Here is a 16,720-nt window from a genome sequence, read left to right as displayed (position 1 = left end):
ATGCCTCATTTCAACCTTGTGACTTTTTTAAAACATGTTTTTGACTCCATATTATTAAACTATCTTCAAGATATCAATACAGGATAAACTTTCAACATTTTGTACACTACTCCCCCCCAAAAAATCTGCATAGCAGAGACTCCAATCAACTTTTGATGAAGTCACTGCATTTATCATCAGACATAATCAAAATAAGATCAAATTACTTTCCTGTTTAAGAAGTTGTATTAAGAGTCTGAAATTCAATACAACAGAAAAACAACAGACACAAAAGGTTCTAACCATTAAAAGTAAGGTCATTTCAGAGTCAACAATAAACCAGCCACGGCTTACAATACTTAGCTGGAAGATGATCGATTTCAACTATCTTTTATAATCAGCTGTAGATGAAATGGAAAGAATAATGGTGGATTTTCTGTTAGTTATTTTTTTTTCTGCACAAGCCTGTTAATAATGTATTTCATGTTTTTCATCCACCTAGCTGAGTTTAAGACTGGTGAGGAAGATGGAGTTATGACAAAGACGAGACTATAACTACCCTACTTAAAAAAAACCCTCTAAACAATTTATAGCAATTACATGGACTTTGATGTAGAAGTATAGTAAAGATAAGACTGTACAAAATCATTTAAAAATTTGTTGGTTTTTGAAAGAAGATCTTGTCTTTCAGTGACATTGTTTCAAGACAAGATCAAAATATGAAGGTTTAGATTTAAAATAAAAAGTTAAAAGCCTCTAATTCTAATTGCCTCCACTCAGAGATACAATTGCAGATGGTTTTCCTAACCATGAGGTGGAACTTGATCATCATGGTTAACAGCTGAATACATGCCAAGTCTTTGGAGAATCATGGCCTAACACTGAGAAACACAAAAGTAAAAGTTGCACACAAAAAGATGTCAACAGCAACAATGAAAAGACAGGGAAAATTAACAAAAGTATATATAAAGCTTATACTTGCCAGCATCAACAACTTACCTTTCACAAAGTGCAATGAAATTGCACTAGATTTCATTGTTATTCCTCGTATCTGTTCGTCTTCTCTGCTGTCTAGATATCTCAGCTGATTACAAAAAGAAAAGAAGAGCTGATAAATCTGTAGAATTCTCTTCACAAGTTACTTATCAACTGTCAAAGAGTGTGACTGCGAGAAAATTAGGTTTAGCAAGACTAGGAATGGAATTTCCTTAGTTATGGCTGATTTACAACCCCAGCACATACACTCCAGAATTTTGTTATAAATGACAGTATAACTCTACCTTTCCTGCCAAGCGGCTAGAGATTATTCCGTTACTAGATATTAGACAGTCAGCCAGAGTAGTTTTGCCTGAAAAGAAAGATAAACTACTTAGTTTAAATTAATACAGACAACAGAAAAAGAGACAACAATATTATGAATCCTGACAGTATCTACTGTTCTGAGATATCAACATTAATAAAGGCTTTAAAATGCCATGAAGGTACAAACTAACTCAAAAAAAACAAATCCAATTATTCAACTTTACCTGTTAGGTGCACACAATTTTGTTTTTGAGAATGGATGCAACCTTACCTCTCATGATTAGAAAGGCAGTTGAAAAAAAACAAACCTCAATATGTCATGCAATTAGACAAAAGATTTGTGTCTTAAAATAAGCATTTATTATTTTCACCTACATAACAAAATTCTTCCATTAAATAAACATAGAGATACAACAGCCTACCTAACACACACATATATATTTAATTCATGCCAACATTCAGCATCACAAAAGTAGAAAACACTCAGTTTCAACTACTCCAAACTATTACAGTGTAACGTTCTCTTAAGTGCTAAAAGATAAACTGCATTAGAACAAAAGAAATTTGCATAAAGCAAATTTACTTCGATGAATCAAGCCAGTTTGAAGCTAAATCCATGAAAACCTACTGCTTTAAAACACCCACCAAAATATCCCACCACCATCATTCAGACTAACAGACACACACAAGTTTTCCTCACAAGGTTTCTGTCAGCCACAAGCACCTCTCTTACCATGATCCACGTGTGCTAATATACAGATATTCCTGATTCCAGAAGTCTTCTTCTGGAGGCCAGCCATCTTTCCCACACTCGTGAGGACCATGGTTCGCTAATTCTGTGAACGGAGCAAAACGTTTTATTTAGAAGGCAACTTAAGAAACAACTGCCTTTTTTTTTTTTTTTTTTTTTAATTACGTAAGTTGTGGTTAGAGCTCCTCGTGAAGGAAGCCTCCCGACACGTGGAGCCTGTCGCGTTCCTCAGACACCATTCGCGCTACACGTGGGACACCACAAACATACAGACCACGGGGCACGTTTCTATGGTGAACAGGAAACGGGGAATCGGAGTTTTCTGGTCAGTTTCCCATTCTGTACGACCACAGAGCCGCCGAGGCCCTCCGCACCCGAGGCCCTCCAACGCCTCGGCTCCGCACAGCCGCCACCGGTGCCCCGGGAGCGGGGCCGCCGACCTCCCCCAACGTTTCCAGACCGGGAACCGCCGCGAGGGACGAGGGGTTCCCTCAGGGCCGGGGCCGGGGCCGAGGCGGGGAAGGGGGGGAGGCCGCGCCGCCCCGCCCGCTCCACCGCCCCGTGCTCGCGCGAGGCCGGCCCCGCGCCCCCTCCTGCTGCGCGCCCGTCCCCCCCTCCCCCGCCCCGCGGCCAAACGGCCCCTCACGGAGAGGGGGAGGGGAATACCCCACCGTCGCTGCCTCCCGGCGCCGCGCCGCTAGTACCCGGAAGCTCGCACCCGTTCCTGCCCCGCCCCGGTGCGTGACGTTGGACGGAAGCCGGCGGAGGCCGCTCAGCGCGAGGACGCCGTCGTTGCCAGGCGACGGAGCGCTTCCTTAGTTACGGCGGCGGCGGCCGCCGGGAGCATGAAGCCGCCGCAGTGTCTGTGTGAGATTTGCACCTGCGGGTAAGCAGCCCCCCGCGGGTCGCCGCCGTCTTCGGGGAGTGAGGGGAGAGTTCGGGTCCCCGGGAGGGTGTCCCCCCAGGAAGATGGCGGCGGCTCCCCCTCAGCGCTCCGGGCCCTCCCAACCGCCCCCCTCACAAAACCGCCCCTCGTCTCGTCCCCCCCGGCAGCCGTCCCGGGTTGCGCGGGGAACCCCGTGGCTGGCCGCGGCTAATATTTTTAGCAGTGGGGAGGGAGAAACTGGGTAACGTTCCCAATTCAACAGTTTCTGGCTTCCCTTTTTCTCTAGAAGGGGTATCCTCAGTAAATATAAAGTAATATGTTTAAATCAAGTAGGGGAGAAAGGCAGATCTTTAATGCATTAAAATAAAAAAGAACGGGGACAGCCTTTTAAAACGACCCAGACTAAACCTCCGGATCAGGCTTTTCCATGAAGCAGAGCCAACGCGGCCGTGTGGAGAGAGAGACAGCACCAAAGGAACCCTTGGGAGAGTTCTGGCTAAATCAGCCTGGGCAGAAACCTGTGCAAGCACAGTGAGGTTGGCATAACAGAGTATAACAGGCATTTTTTTGGTTTAAAATTACTATTATAGGTCTATAAGCAATATTATGAATGCCATCAGTAAAAAAATTCACAAGTCAGGGTTCCCAAAATCATAAGGGATTTAAATCTTGCGAAATTCGGATATATGCTTATAGGTTTGGAGTCAGTACTGTTAATATTTTCAATTCCTTCTCTACTTAAAAAACACAGAAGAATAATCATCCTAGGAGTCTCATCCTAGGATTCAAAGATTCAGTCTTTGACATAAAAAAAAAATGTCTGATAACTACATACATAGAGATACATTGTAAGATCACAAGAGTGTGATCACTACCTATTGGAAATACAGGGCCAACCCTATGCCTGCAAAGCACTCTATGAGCTACAGGTTTCATGTAGAGGTTTGTATAGCAGACACACTTCTTTCGTGTTTCTGTATGGGAAATCTGTTCATCAACCACTTTATTTTTTTTTATCTGTAGACAGAGATGAGAGACAGGCAGTGTGTGCAGCTTCTCATGTTCTTTTTGGCCAAGGCTGTGGGTGTAGTTTGCTCCATAAATTTGTTTCAAAAGTCCTAGATTAATGAAGAGTTGGAACACATTGTTTTCATGGTGAGATACCAGATCTGGCCCAAGCTCAAGTATAAACATGATGAGATAACACAGCTCACAGCAGAAAACAAGGTTCAACTCAACTGAAAATTCTCAGTTCAACCCAGTTTAATAATATGAATAATTTAATAAAACATGCTCAAAAGTTATGGTTTAAAATAAACATCACTGAAGTTTTTACAGTCAATAAAATCTTAAGCCATTATTGGTTTAGGCAGCACATTGTGTTTGCTTCAGTGTAGCGATAGTGTTTGTTTTCAAGGTAAGACTGGTCTCTTGGCAGTGTTACCTGGATATCACAACACATACACATCTTAGAAGAGATTTCATGGAATTTTCAGAGTTGGAAGGGACCTCTAGAGATCATCTAGTCCAACTCCCCTGCTAAAGCAGGATTGCCTAGAGCACATTACTCGGGACTGCATCCAGGCGTGTCTTGAAAATCTTCAGAGAAGGGGACTCCACAACCTCCCTGGGCAGCTGTTCCAGTGCTCTGTCACCCTCACCGTAAAGAAGTGTTTCCGTGTATTTGAACGGAACTTCCTGTGTTCTAACTTGTGCCCATTGCCCCTCGTCCTGTTTCTGGGAACCACTGAAAAGAGCCTGGCTCCATCCTCCTTCAACCCACCCTTTAGATACTTGTACGCCATAATAAGGTCTCCCCTCAGCCTTCTCTTCTGCAGGCTAAAGAGTCCCAGCGCTCTCAGCCTTTCCTCATAAGGCAGATGCTCCAAGCCCTTAATCATCTTAGTTGCTCTTCGCTGGACTCGCTCCAGCAGTTCCCTGTCCCTCTTGAACTGGGGAGCCCAAAACTGGACACAGTATTCCAGTTGTGGCCTCACCAGTGCAGAGTAGAGGGGGAGAATGACCTCCCTCGACCTACTGGCCACACTCTTCCCTATGCAGCCCAGGATTCCATTGGCCTTTTTGGCAACAAGGGCATATTACTGGGCCATGGATAATTTACTGTCTACCACAACCCCCAGATCCTTATCCTCCGAGCTACTTCCCAGCAGGTCCGCCCCTAACCTGTACTGGTGCCTAGCATTCTTCCTCCCCAGGTGCAGGACCTTGCACTTGCTTTTGTTGAACCTCATTAGGTTCTTCTCTGCCCAGCTCTCCAGCCTGTCCAGGTCACGCTGGATGGCAGCGCGGCCCTCTGGGGTGTCAGCCACCCCACCCAGTTTGGTATCATCAGCAAACTTGCTGAGGATACACTCTGTCCCCTCATCCAGGTCATTAATGAATATATTAAACAAAATTGGACCGAGTATTGACCCCTGGGGGACACCACTGCTTACAGGCCTCCAACTAGACTCTGTGCCGCTGATCACAACCCTTTGAGTTCTGTCCTGCAGCCAACTCTCAATCCACCTCACTGTCACCTCATCTAGCCCATACTTCCTCAGCTTCCTAATGAGGATGTCATGGGAGACAGTGTTAAAAGCCTTGCTAAAGTCAAGGTAGATGAAATCTACGACTCTCCCCTCATCCAGCCAACCAGTTATAACATCATAGAAAGCTGTCAGATTGGTCAAGCACGATTTACCCTTGGTAAATCCATGTTAACCACTTCCAATAACTTCCTGTTCTTCAACGTGTTTGGAGATGACATCCAGAATGAGTCGCTCCATTACCTTCCCAGGGACAGAGGTGAGACTAACTGGTCTGTAGTTCCCTGGGTCCTCCTTCTTGCCTTTTTTGAAGATCGGAGTTATGTCAGCCTTCCTCCAGTCCTCAGGCATCTCTCCTGTTCTCCAGGACTGTTCAAAGACGATGGAGAGTGGTCTAGCGATAACATCTGCCAGCTCTCTCAGCACTCACGGATGCATGCCATCAGGGCCCATGGACTTGTGAATGTCCAGCTTGGCCAAGTGGTCTCTGACACGGTCCTCCTCAACTGAGGGAAAATCTTCCTCTCTCCAGACCTTCCCCTTTGCCTTCAGAGTATGGGATTCATGAGGGACAGCTTTAGCAGTGAAGACCAAAGAAAAGAAGGCATTCAGTAACTCTGCCTTCTCTGCATCCTCCACCACTAGGGCACCTGTCTCATTCACCAGTGGGCCTACATTTTCCCTAGTCTTCCTTTTTCTATTGATATAGTCAAAGAATCTCTTCTTGTTGTCTTTAACTGCAGTGGCCAAGCTGAGTTCTGATTGAGCTTTGGCCCTTCTCATTTTCCCCCTACATAGCTTTGTTATATCTTGATAGTCCTCATAAGTTGCCAACCCCCTTTTCCAGAGAATGTAAACTTTCCTTTTTTTCCTGAGGTCCAGCCAAAGTTCTCTATTTAGCCAGGCTGGTCGTCTTCCCTGTCTGCTCGTTTTTCGAGACAAGGGGATGGCCTTCTCCTGCGCTTTTAAGAGCACCTGCTTGAAGTATGCCCAGCCTTCCTGGGCACCTTTGCTCTTCAAAACTGCCTCCCAAGGGACACTCTCAACCTTGCTCCTAAACAGGTTAAAGTCTGCCCGTCAGAAGTCCAAGGTGGCAGTTTTGCTGGCTCCCCGCCTTACTTGATCAAGAATTGAAAATTCTATCATTTCGTGATCACTCTGCCCAAGGCGACCTCCAACCTTTACATCCCCCACAAGACCTTCTCTGTTAACAAACAGTAGGTCCAGTAGGGCACTTCCCCTAGTTGGTTCCTTCACCAGCTGTGTTAGGAAGTTGTCTTCCACACACTCCAGGAACCTCCATGACTGTTCCCTCTCTGCTGCGTAGTATTTCCAGCAGACGTCTGGGAAGTTGAAGTCCCCCAGCTGCTTATAGAATACTTCATCGGCTTCTACATCCTGATTGGGAGGTCTATAACAAACTCCTATCACGATGTCTACCTTATTGGCCTTCCCCTTAATTCTTATCCATACACACTCAACACTGTCATCCACACTGTTAAGTTCCAGACATTCAAAACTGCCCCTAACATAGAGGGCCACCCCACCACCTCTCCTTCCTTGCCTATCCTTTTTGAAGAGTTGGTAGCCATCAATTACAGCACTCCACTTGTGTATGTCCTCCCACCACGTTTCTGTGATGGCAACTATATCATAGTTTCTTTGCTGTACAATGGCCTCCAGCTCCTCCTGTTTATTTCCCATGCTGCGTGCATTAGTATAGATGCACTTCAGCTGGGCTAATTGTCCTGCCACTTTCTTGGGGGGACAAGCCCTAATTCGCACCTGATCATACTCAGACACTACTGTAGCTACCAAATTATCACTACCCCTCATGTCTTTGCTGTCACGCAATTCACCATCCCCCACCATCACTGGGACAGGCTGCAAGACCTTGCTAACACTTTTACCCAGAAGCACTGGTACGCTTCTCCCAGGCACCACTTTTGTAATCCTGGTTTCATTCAAACCTAGTTTAAAGCCCTATAGATGAGCCCTGCTAGCTCTTGTCCCAGGATCTTTCTTCCCCTTCGGGTTAGGCTTCCCCCACCTGTTGCCAGCATGTCTGGTTTCCTGTAGATGAGCCCATGATCAAAAAAGCCAAAGTTCTGCCGGATACACAAGTCTCGGAGCCAGGAGTTAATTTCCTGACTCCTCCTATTTATCCCCTTGTCAACCCCTGCAAATGGTGGGATAGAGGAGAACACTATTTGTGCTCCTGATCCCTTAACCAGCTGTCCCAGGGCCCTAAAGTCATTCTGCATTGCCCTTAGACTTCTGGTACCTACCTGAAATATCAGTAGTGGGTAGTAATCTGATGTCTTAACCAGGGAAGGGAGTTTTCTCCTTATGTCCTTAATTCTGGCCCCAGGGAGGCAGCAAAGAAAAAGATCTAATATTTTGTAGAACTTATCATTTAGCTATTTGCAGGAAATTTTGTGGAGATATAATTACTGTTTAACTCTAAATAATAAAATAGAAGGAAACAATCTTTCTTTGCTACTAACGGAAGAAAAAAACACTGGGAAAAAAATTTACAAATACAGGGAAGGAAGGTCAGTAAGACAGAACTTTATTCTGCTTTCTCTTTACAGGGAAGTGAGAAGAGACTCCAAAATTGCAGAAAGATCTTTTTTACATTGTGATATACACAATCCACTCATTAAAGGCTCATATCTGAGTGCTAGTGTTCTCACTTGGGGGTTGCAGTCTTGGGCTCTTAATCAAATAATTTTTACAAGATTTTTAAGAGTATTTTGAATAGATTCTTGGTTATTAGACTGAATCATTTTCTGTGGCTGTTAGGTGATCTTTTTCAAAATCAACAAATAATTGTAATGCCAAAAACAACTGGAAGTGTACCCAGTGCTGAGCATGCTCAAAGATCAATTTACAAAATAGGTCCAATGCTGGGGACTTCTCCATTTTTAATAACTGACATAATTTCTAGCCTTTTGAGCTTAATACTTTAAGACGCTTGCAGTAGCGTAAGATGCTACCAAGGCAGTATGATGATCATATTCAAGCTGCCACAGTAGAGATGTAAGTTTGGTTGGAGGGTTGGTTGTTGTTTTTTTTTTAATAAACCATAAAAATGTTCTCAAAACTGCATTGTGCAGAGTAACAGCTGGATTCTGTATTGTTTGCTAAGATATTCCAGAGCCCTTTCTTATTTTAGAAGTGGTATATTTTTAATGTAGAGAAACTATGAGTTAGTATTACTTGGGATTGATCCATAAAAAGAAGGAAATATTTTTATTCTCTTATTTCTCATTGGTTCCAAATGTGCTAACTTAATACAAGAAAAAATTGCCCCCTGCTAGCAAGTGCAGTCAGGCTTCAGATATCCTGGCTCAATAGAAATGTCTAAGAGCAAATACAGGATGTTAAATCTGACCTCCAAAGGGAGAATAAAGCCTCTGAGGTCGATGAACTCTCTTCACTCAGGAATAGTATTTGTCTAACATAAAAGATAATCACCACATACAAAAGCATAGAAGTTTAGTTTCAAGATATAAACTACCGCTTTATCTTTTTCTCAATCTGTCAACCATTCCCCATTTACTGCACTTCTGTTATCATTATCATAAAAATATAGATTCCTGAATAAATTTAAGAGGAAAGAGGAAGGTTTCTCTAAATATGGAATATTTAAGCCTTTCATACTTACCACACATAAATACACGCAACCCCCCAAAAAACTACTAGGTCTCCTGTCAACACTAGGAAAGCAGATGACTCTCAAAAATACAGTGTCCATACATAACTTCTGTCTTTCAGACCATGACGTGTGCACTGGCAGTTAAAAAATTCAACAATTTTGAGGAGGTTTTGTTTTGTTTTGTTTTTAAAATAAGTACCTTATGATGATAAGCATTAAACTTTTCTCATTATTAGTCTAATTCTCTAAGAGGAAAATACTTTGTGGGAAAATGTCAAGGGTCTCACTAGCACTGTGTGAAAAAACCGTGTATGTATGCCAGACCCTAAATAAGTGAAAATCAGTATCATTTTGTTAAAATAATCAGACCAAGGGCATTTGGCACTAGAGAGCCCATACACTGTCAATTTTATTTGGCTGAGATTCTGTTCAGACCTTATGCAAGCCACAAGATAATCTCCCTCAAAGAAGGGAAAGAATAATAATCTATCAAAGCAGACATCAGTCAGTCATGGGGGAAGACATACTCTCACCAAATTCATTTGGATTTTCAGTAACTCTAGGGTTGAAGTTAAAATAACCAGAAGTAACAAGTTTAAAATAATCAGTGACTCAAGGAGTTCTGGCCAAATTGTAAGCAACACATTTCATTTATCAGACCTGTAATCTGTCTTCTCTGATGATTCTTAGCATCATCTCCCTAAAGAGCTGTGATACCCTATGTAATCAGTTTTATAAAGTTATTATCTACATGAAAACTTTTGGTTTAGCAGTTGAACAACATTCAAAAATAGATTTATTGGTTAACCAAAAAGCCCCTAATCTCTTTATTATCTCATTAATCTCATTTATTTTAAGGTAATTTTACGTTGCCTTTTAGGCCCATTGAAAGTTCTTTCACAGCACAGAGTAGGATGTAGGCTCTTCCTGAACAGTCTCATCTGAATCTAACTAATTTTGTGCATAGTTAGAGGCTGTTCAGAATTATTTCATATGCTAAAAATGACTGGGATCGAGGACATTTTTGATTCAGCAATGAATTCTAATGCAATTACAAGACCTTCTTTCCTTGGAGAGATATATTAGATAACTTTCACTTCTTTGTTGAATCTACCAAGAACTACAGGCTCACTCTGCAAGTAATTCTTTTTCTAGGATCTATTTCTGTTTGTAGCATGACCATTCAGCAATACAGTGATATACTGACAATATTGCTTGGAAAATAGCAAGAGTTAAGTCTTTGAAGACTGGTGCTACCAAAACAGAGATGTTTTATTTGGTGATTGGTCTTCTGGACCAGTTTATGGCAAACTGGATATTGTCAAAATGAAGATTTTGTAACTGAATATTACTTCAAACTGCTTTGAATTGTTTGCCTAAAATACGTGAAGAACATTGTAAATTGATACCCTATATTTCAACTAGCTTTCAAAACATACATTCAATGGTTTTGGTTTCTGCTTTGCTGTTACCTTTAGATGCTATGTGACGCATCATGTGCTGTTTATATTTACCAAAAAGAATATTAGTAAGGTAACAACTGAATTTCATGAGAAATGTAGTGGCAGGCAAGCACTGTGCTGAGAAATAGCAAACACTCACCTCCTTGTTTTCTGACCACCTGTCCTGTTCTTTCCCACCTCTTCCTGTTTCCTTTCCCTGCTATGTTCTGAATAGGTCTCTCAATTGTTACTCGACCATCCCTTGACTTGACTGAAAAGGAGTAAGGACCTGAGGCTTTGAAAGGATCTGGTTTACGCATTTCTCATTTATTTAACTACTGAGCTGGCTAAGTCAGGCAGCCCAAACTAGTACCAGCTTTAGGGATCTCTAGTTCCAGATAACTTCTTTTAGTGTTTTGGGGGTGTTTTTTAATGTTACTTTTGTCAGCAGGAGTCCTTCATGACTGTTTCTGTGTTCTATTTTACCTTGCTTTAATTTATTTTTTCCTTCTTGGTGGTCAATGCTAGCTAATAGTAATCTAATTTCTCTGCAGACCTTTGAACTATTCCTTGGGTATCTAGCTTCCTGAAACTTGAATTTATTTGTACCCAGTAAAAGCTGTACACTTTTACCTTTCTTGTTCTTAGTTATATTTGCTTTTAATGTACAGAATTTTAGAAGATTTATTTATTTAAAAAATTATGCTTTATTTCTTGTTGTTTCCCTTTGCTTGTATCTGAACCAGTGTTGCAACTTGTCAGCCACAGGTAGGAGGAACACTTTTCATTATATATTTCCTTAAAGGAGATATTAGATAATAATTGCACGTCAGCCAAAATAAAATTTTACAATTATGCTTTAAACAAACTACCAGAGAGGTGTGTTACGCAAAGTAGAATGAATCTAATATTTTCTATATTGCTTTGAAAATCTTAACATGTACATTTTAATTTCATGTGTAATTTACACAAAACAAGGTATAAGTAATAAATTGTCATGATATACCTCTTAACACCTTTTAAGATAATGGTGTCCTCAAAATAGGCATGCATGAAAAGAAGGTGTAATTGAATAAAACCTGTTAAGAAAACCAGTTGTCAATACTTCTGAACAAACAGTTTTGGGATAGAGGATTTAGTCAGTCCTTGGCGAAAAAAAAAAAAAGAAAGGTTTCAAAAGTCAGAAACAGCCTGCAGAGCACAAGAAGTGCACATGAGATTTCATACCACTAAAATTTTAGTCATAAAGGTTTGAGTTGTGGTGAAAACAGGTGAGCAGATGCACAAAAATAAAAAGACAAGCAATGAGGGAAAACAGTAAAAAAGAGACAATAAGAGAAGAGAAATGAAGCATAGTTAGTTATTTTCACAAATAAGACTAGTAATATCATTAAAGATTAAAAAGAGAAAAAAGTGCATCTTGGTGGTAGCATCATTTAGAGGACTGAAATCAATTCTATCCATCCTTTGTATTCTGTACTAAGGACTAATTCACGTACTGATACTGTTCATTACTGTATTAGTATATTGTGCTCTGGGACCTATGCCATCAGCACAATATTCAGTGTTTTTATCACTCAGAAAAGATTTTAAACATGAGCTACTGATATTGTTCAATCTTCCCTGTTTCTTATTCACTCTCAGTAGATAGAGCATGGGTTTTTCCCTTAAATGAAACTATTCAAAATGATCTCATCTGATGTGTTTTACCCAGGCGCCATCGCTGCCCTCATAAACCCACAAGGATTTATGATAATGGACAACAGCCGTGCCTCACAACAGAGTATGTGGAAAAATATCCCAAGTATGGCAACATCTCTCCTCCCCGGAGCCTTAAGCCGAAACAAGAGTACCAAGTGCATCGTGGGAAAATGGAAGGAATTACTACATTTAAGTAAACATTTTGAAGCAATGTGTTTTACAATCACTCTATAAAAGTTTCTCATACTTTCTCATTTAAGGGGGGGACTGAACATTGTATTGCAATAATTTCCAAAATGCAATCTTTGCATCCTTTACACTTGTAGCATATTTAAAAGTATAAATTTTGAGTGTAGAAATACGGTTACCACAAAAAGGTCATAAAAAATAGTGAAGCACGCATACAAGAAGATTTGCATTCTTCACAGCATCCTTTAACCTGTAAAGATAATCTAAAATTTTTGCCCTTGTTCTCAGCCTGTTTTGGAAATCTAGGTCTCATCGAGCCCAAAAAAGCTGGCAAGCTAGGGAACTTTCTGTAATACATGAGTGGAATCTGAGATAGTGGGAAAATTAAACCCTTAAATTAAACCCTTAAAAAAGGAATAGGGCTCTTTTTTTTTTATTATTCAGACAGTTCTAAATTACTAGGATTTTGAAGAAAGCCAACTGTAAAGGGATTCAGTAGGTCTGTCCTGTCAGTGCACAGACTCTGATGTTAAGCTTACAAAATTAAAGAGCATCTTTCAAAGAGTTAGAAAAAGACATCACTCATTTATTATTCGTAATGTGACAGGAGCATAAACCTTTACTTTTTCCATTGTTTTCTTTTAAGCTCTAAGGGCAACAGGTGAAACTTCTTTACTTTTTTGTTGAAAAACAGAAGGCACATACATAGAAAGGCCAAATGCTCTTCTGCAAGATTGACTGTGTACTGAATATACTGTTTAAACACCTACATATGTAATATACACCCTTTTAATGTCATGTGCCCATATAAAAATGGTGAAATGCTGTTTCTGATTATATTCTATTCTCCTCATGCAATTAGTAAATGCTGCCACTTGTAGTAGTTTGATGTCTGCTTTCTGGATCATTTCTTTGTAAAATTACAGCAGCTTTTTCTAGCCTCCTTTCAGACATTTTAAAGAATATTTTTCAACAGAGAATAAGACTTAGAGTGTTGAAATAGTTCCTTCACCGTCTACCTTTGAATAAAGGCTATATCATGCATTAGAGACCCTAGATTTATGTACTATGGTTTTCTTTCTGCCTTGCTATTGCTCTGACATATGGCATCAGATTGATTTTTCAGTGTGAACATTATAAGTTGTTGGTTTTCCATATAATGGAAAAGATGATAAAAGTGACGCCATCAGAAATTATTTTTTTAACCACTGTTTCCTTTTTCCCCAATTCAGATCTGATTATTTACCATATGATATTGTGAAGCGACCTTTTCAAATACAAGAAGAACATAAACCAAAGATGGGAGAGATAGAACTGGGAACCACATACCAGAAAGATTACAATGCTCATAAAATACAACCAGTGACATTAGTAAGACCTCTAGAGAGAAAACACACTACAGGAGGAAAATTGGATACCATACCAACCTATCAAGGTAATAATATATGCCGCCTTTAGAAAGAGAAATAAGCAAGATGAAGGTAGTACCCTGAATTATCTATATTAGAAACTGGAATTATCTATATTAGAACTGGAGAGTAAGACATACTAGAAAGCAGGTGATAATGCCTTAAGATGTTCAGCACTCCAGTTGTTTAGAGGTGACACTTACTGTTTCTAAACAAAAAGCCTTCTCTAAGGTTTTGCTTGCTAAAAGGAGAGAAATTCTAACGTACGCTCGGTTAGGCTATCTCAGGCAAAAATTTGGTTGTAATTAAAGTGCCAGTATATCTTTCAGATAGTTTTAGCTCATGTAGCACGTGTTTTTCCACAGAGTAGGTCAAAAGTTGATTTTAGATTTCTTTCTTTTGTACTGTATAGCTTGCATATCATCCTAGTAATGATGTGTTTTGACACAAATTATCCTATTACAATGGTCAGCACAAAGGCATTAAATGTCCTTTCAAGTTATTTTGGCAAGCGACTTTGATATGTTTATACAAGTAGAAAATTTTATACATAAAATGTGTTACTGAATTTGTTACGTGTACGGCATTGTATCCCCAGTGAAAAGTAAGTAGAAATAAATGATGAGATATCATCTACTAGAATGATGAAAATCAGTATGTTCCTGATTATAAGAGCCAGTGGTATGGAAAAGATAGTTGAAATAACAAGAATCAGACACAGCTACTAAAACAGGAAGTTAGAATGCTTGGTGCTAAACGAGCAGAGGAGAGAGTGCAGTGACAGAGAGAGTTAGAAGGATAAATTGGGGAAAAAATGCTCTTCAAAAAACTCCAGACATATTTCTCTAGCTTCTTTAAGCTTAGGCCTACGCTAGGCAGAAATGAATTTATAGAAATACATTCTATTTCTATTTATTCATTGTAAATAATTTTATAAAGAAATTTAAATATTTCTATTTAGCCTACATGTAGTAAGGTAGCAAATAATGAATAATTTAGCCTAGTCTCAGTATACAACTAAGACAGCATGCAACTGCTTCACTTAAAATGTATGTTAGCAGTTCAACAGGGAGTGAAAAAACAAGGAAGCTGAAGTTAAGTACAGTGATTGCAAGACAACAAATTCCAACTGCCCGTGAAGAAATTTAGACTGGACAGTAAGTTTTATAACTATAGCAGAAGAGTCTTTTAGTAAAAAAGCCAGAAGCAAAGAAAAAAAATCCCAACAAGTTTTAAGCTGATGTAATGTTGATATGGAAATTATGAGAGATAATTCTCCCAATCAGTAGTGAACATGACCCGTTGGCCTATGAGGTTCCTTTCAGTCTTGTATATTTGCATAAACTTCTAAGTGAAATGTAAGATATTGTATATGGCTATTTTCTGTATAGAACACACACTAAACATGTACATGCAACTTTTTCTTTTTCCTTGAGGAAACAGTCAACATAGGGCATCATGTACAATTTTTTTGTCTGTTTTTATCACATAATAGAAGACAGTTTTGCAAGATCACAAACATGCAAATAACATTATCATTCTCACTTATATCCATTTTCTTTGTTTTGCAAGATTTAATACCAGAAGAATTTGGCTTAATTTCAAAGAAATGGTTTAAGTAATAACACTTGTATGGTGAAGTTTTTTTTTTTGCCTTAAAGATGACTATAGGTCATGGGAAGTTCAAAGAAGGGAAACTAGTAAGGTGGAGCATATATACCACCCACCTACAGCAAAGTTTGGAAATTCTACTACGTTTCAAGATGACTTTGTTCCTAGGGAACTGAATCCCAGACAAAGTTTTAAACCTCCTTGTGTAGCCAAGCTTTCAGATGTGCCTTTTGATGGTACTACGAGCCATCGCACTTCTTATATTGCTCATCAACCGGAACCAAAATTCGTAAGATCAAAGGAAGAGTACAAGCCAAGCAACCAACCCTTTGAAGATCTCACAACCCACCGGAATGATTTTAAAGGGCTACCTGGGCAACTTGCAAAAAGCTGCAAGCCTGAAAATGCAAAAGTCAGATCCAATGTTCATTTTAATGGAGTCACTGAATTCCAGGATCGTTTTCAGCCATGGTTGGTCTCTTTGCGTGAAGTCCGCAAAACGAGAGAGTACATTCCACCCCCAGGCAACATGGATTTTAACTCCACAAGCCATCTTGATTATGTGAAGCATGAGATTTCTCCTCCTGTCCCCATAAGACCAGTTTCTAATGGAATAAGAACCAATGCCCCTTTTCAAGGGAATACTACAACAAAGGAAGACTTTAAAGCTTGGGGCAGCTGTCGGCAAGAGATTACAAAGAAACAACAAGAAATTCCAAAACCCACAGGAAAATTTTATGATTTAACTACATTCAGATCTCATTACGTACCACATCAGATCATTCCAGCTCAAAGTTTCAAACCTGTACGTGCCATAGTTCTTAATTCGGCTCCTTTTCAAGAGGAAACTATGTATCGCACAGAATATACTCCGAAGAAACCAGAGATCTGCCCAGCAAATTATCCATCTCCTCCAGGTTATGTCTATGTAAACACAGATTCTCATGGTCACAAATTCTTCCGCCAGCTTACTCCAGAATTTTCTGAGTCAAATAGTAATCTTATTCCAAAGGAAGTAGCTGTTATGTCATAATACTTAAATGCAATATTTCAAGCGCCCTGGTGAAGTAATTAGAATCTTACTTGTTCATTTTTTCTTTAAATAACACTGAAAGCAAAATAAATAATGCAAATTGTGATTTTAAAAACATTCAAACTAATAGCCTGAAGACAATCAAAGCAAAACCAGAAGTTTATTACAAGACTAATAAAGATTTGCCAATTTTTGTAGGAATAATCC

At 39.9% G+C, this 16,720-nt stretch overlaps 2 protein-coding genes across 2 annotated transcripts in view; one reads left to right on the top strand and one right to left on the bottom strand.

Annotated features, from left to right (window-relative positions):
- EFL1 (elongation factor like GTPase 1) overlaps window positions 1-2,449 on the bottom strand; it is an 81,142-nt gene extending 78,693 nt beyond the window's left edge. The window contains exons 1-3 of the mRNA XM_082489097.1: window positions 2,015-2,449; window positions 1,260-1,327; window positions 979-1,063 (exon numbers count right to left, since the gene is read on the bottom strand). Coding sequence (XP_082345223.1) covers window positions 979-1,063; window positions 1,260-1,327; window positions 2,015-2,105 — 244 coding nt within the window. The 5' untranslated portion in view covers window positions 2,106-2,449. The remainder of the gene's footprint in view (window positions 1-978; window positions 1,064-1,259; window positions 1,328-2,014) is intronic.
- A 428-nt stretch (window positions 2,450-2,877) lies between these two features.
- Window positions 2,878-16,513, top strand: SAXO2 (stabilizer of axonemal microtubules 2; the record flags this gene model as incomplete). The annotated part of the gene is made up of 4 exons (XM_082488737.1): window positions 2,878-2,918; window positions 12,285-12,464; window positions 13,693-13,895; window positions 15,531-16,513. The coding sequence occupies 4 exons, from the start codon at window positions 2,878-2,880 to the stop codon at window positions 16,511-16,513; spliced, it is 1,407 nt and encodes a 468-aa protein (XP_082344863.1).
- Between the last annotated feature and the right edge of the window lie 207 nt (window positions 16,514-16,720).

Source organism: Vanellus vanellus (assembly GCF_965231255.1).
Source record: "Vanellus vanellus genome assembly, chromosome: 11".
NCBI lineage: Eukaryota > Metazoa > Chordata > Aves > Charadriiformes > Charadriidae > Vanellus > Vanellus vanellus.
This window is presented reverse-complemented; position numbering and strand designations above follow the sequence as displayed.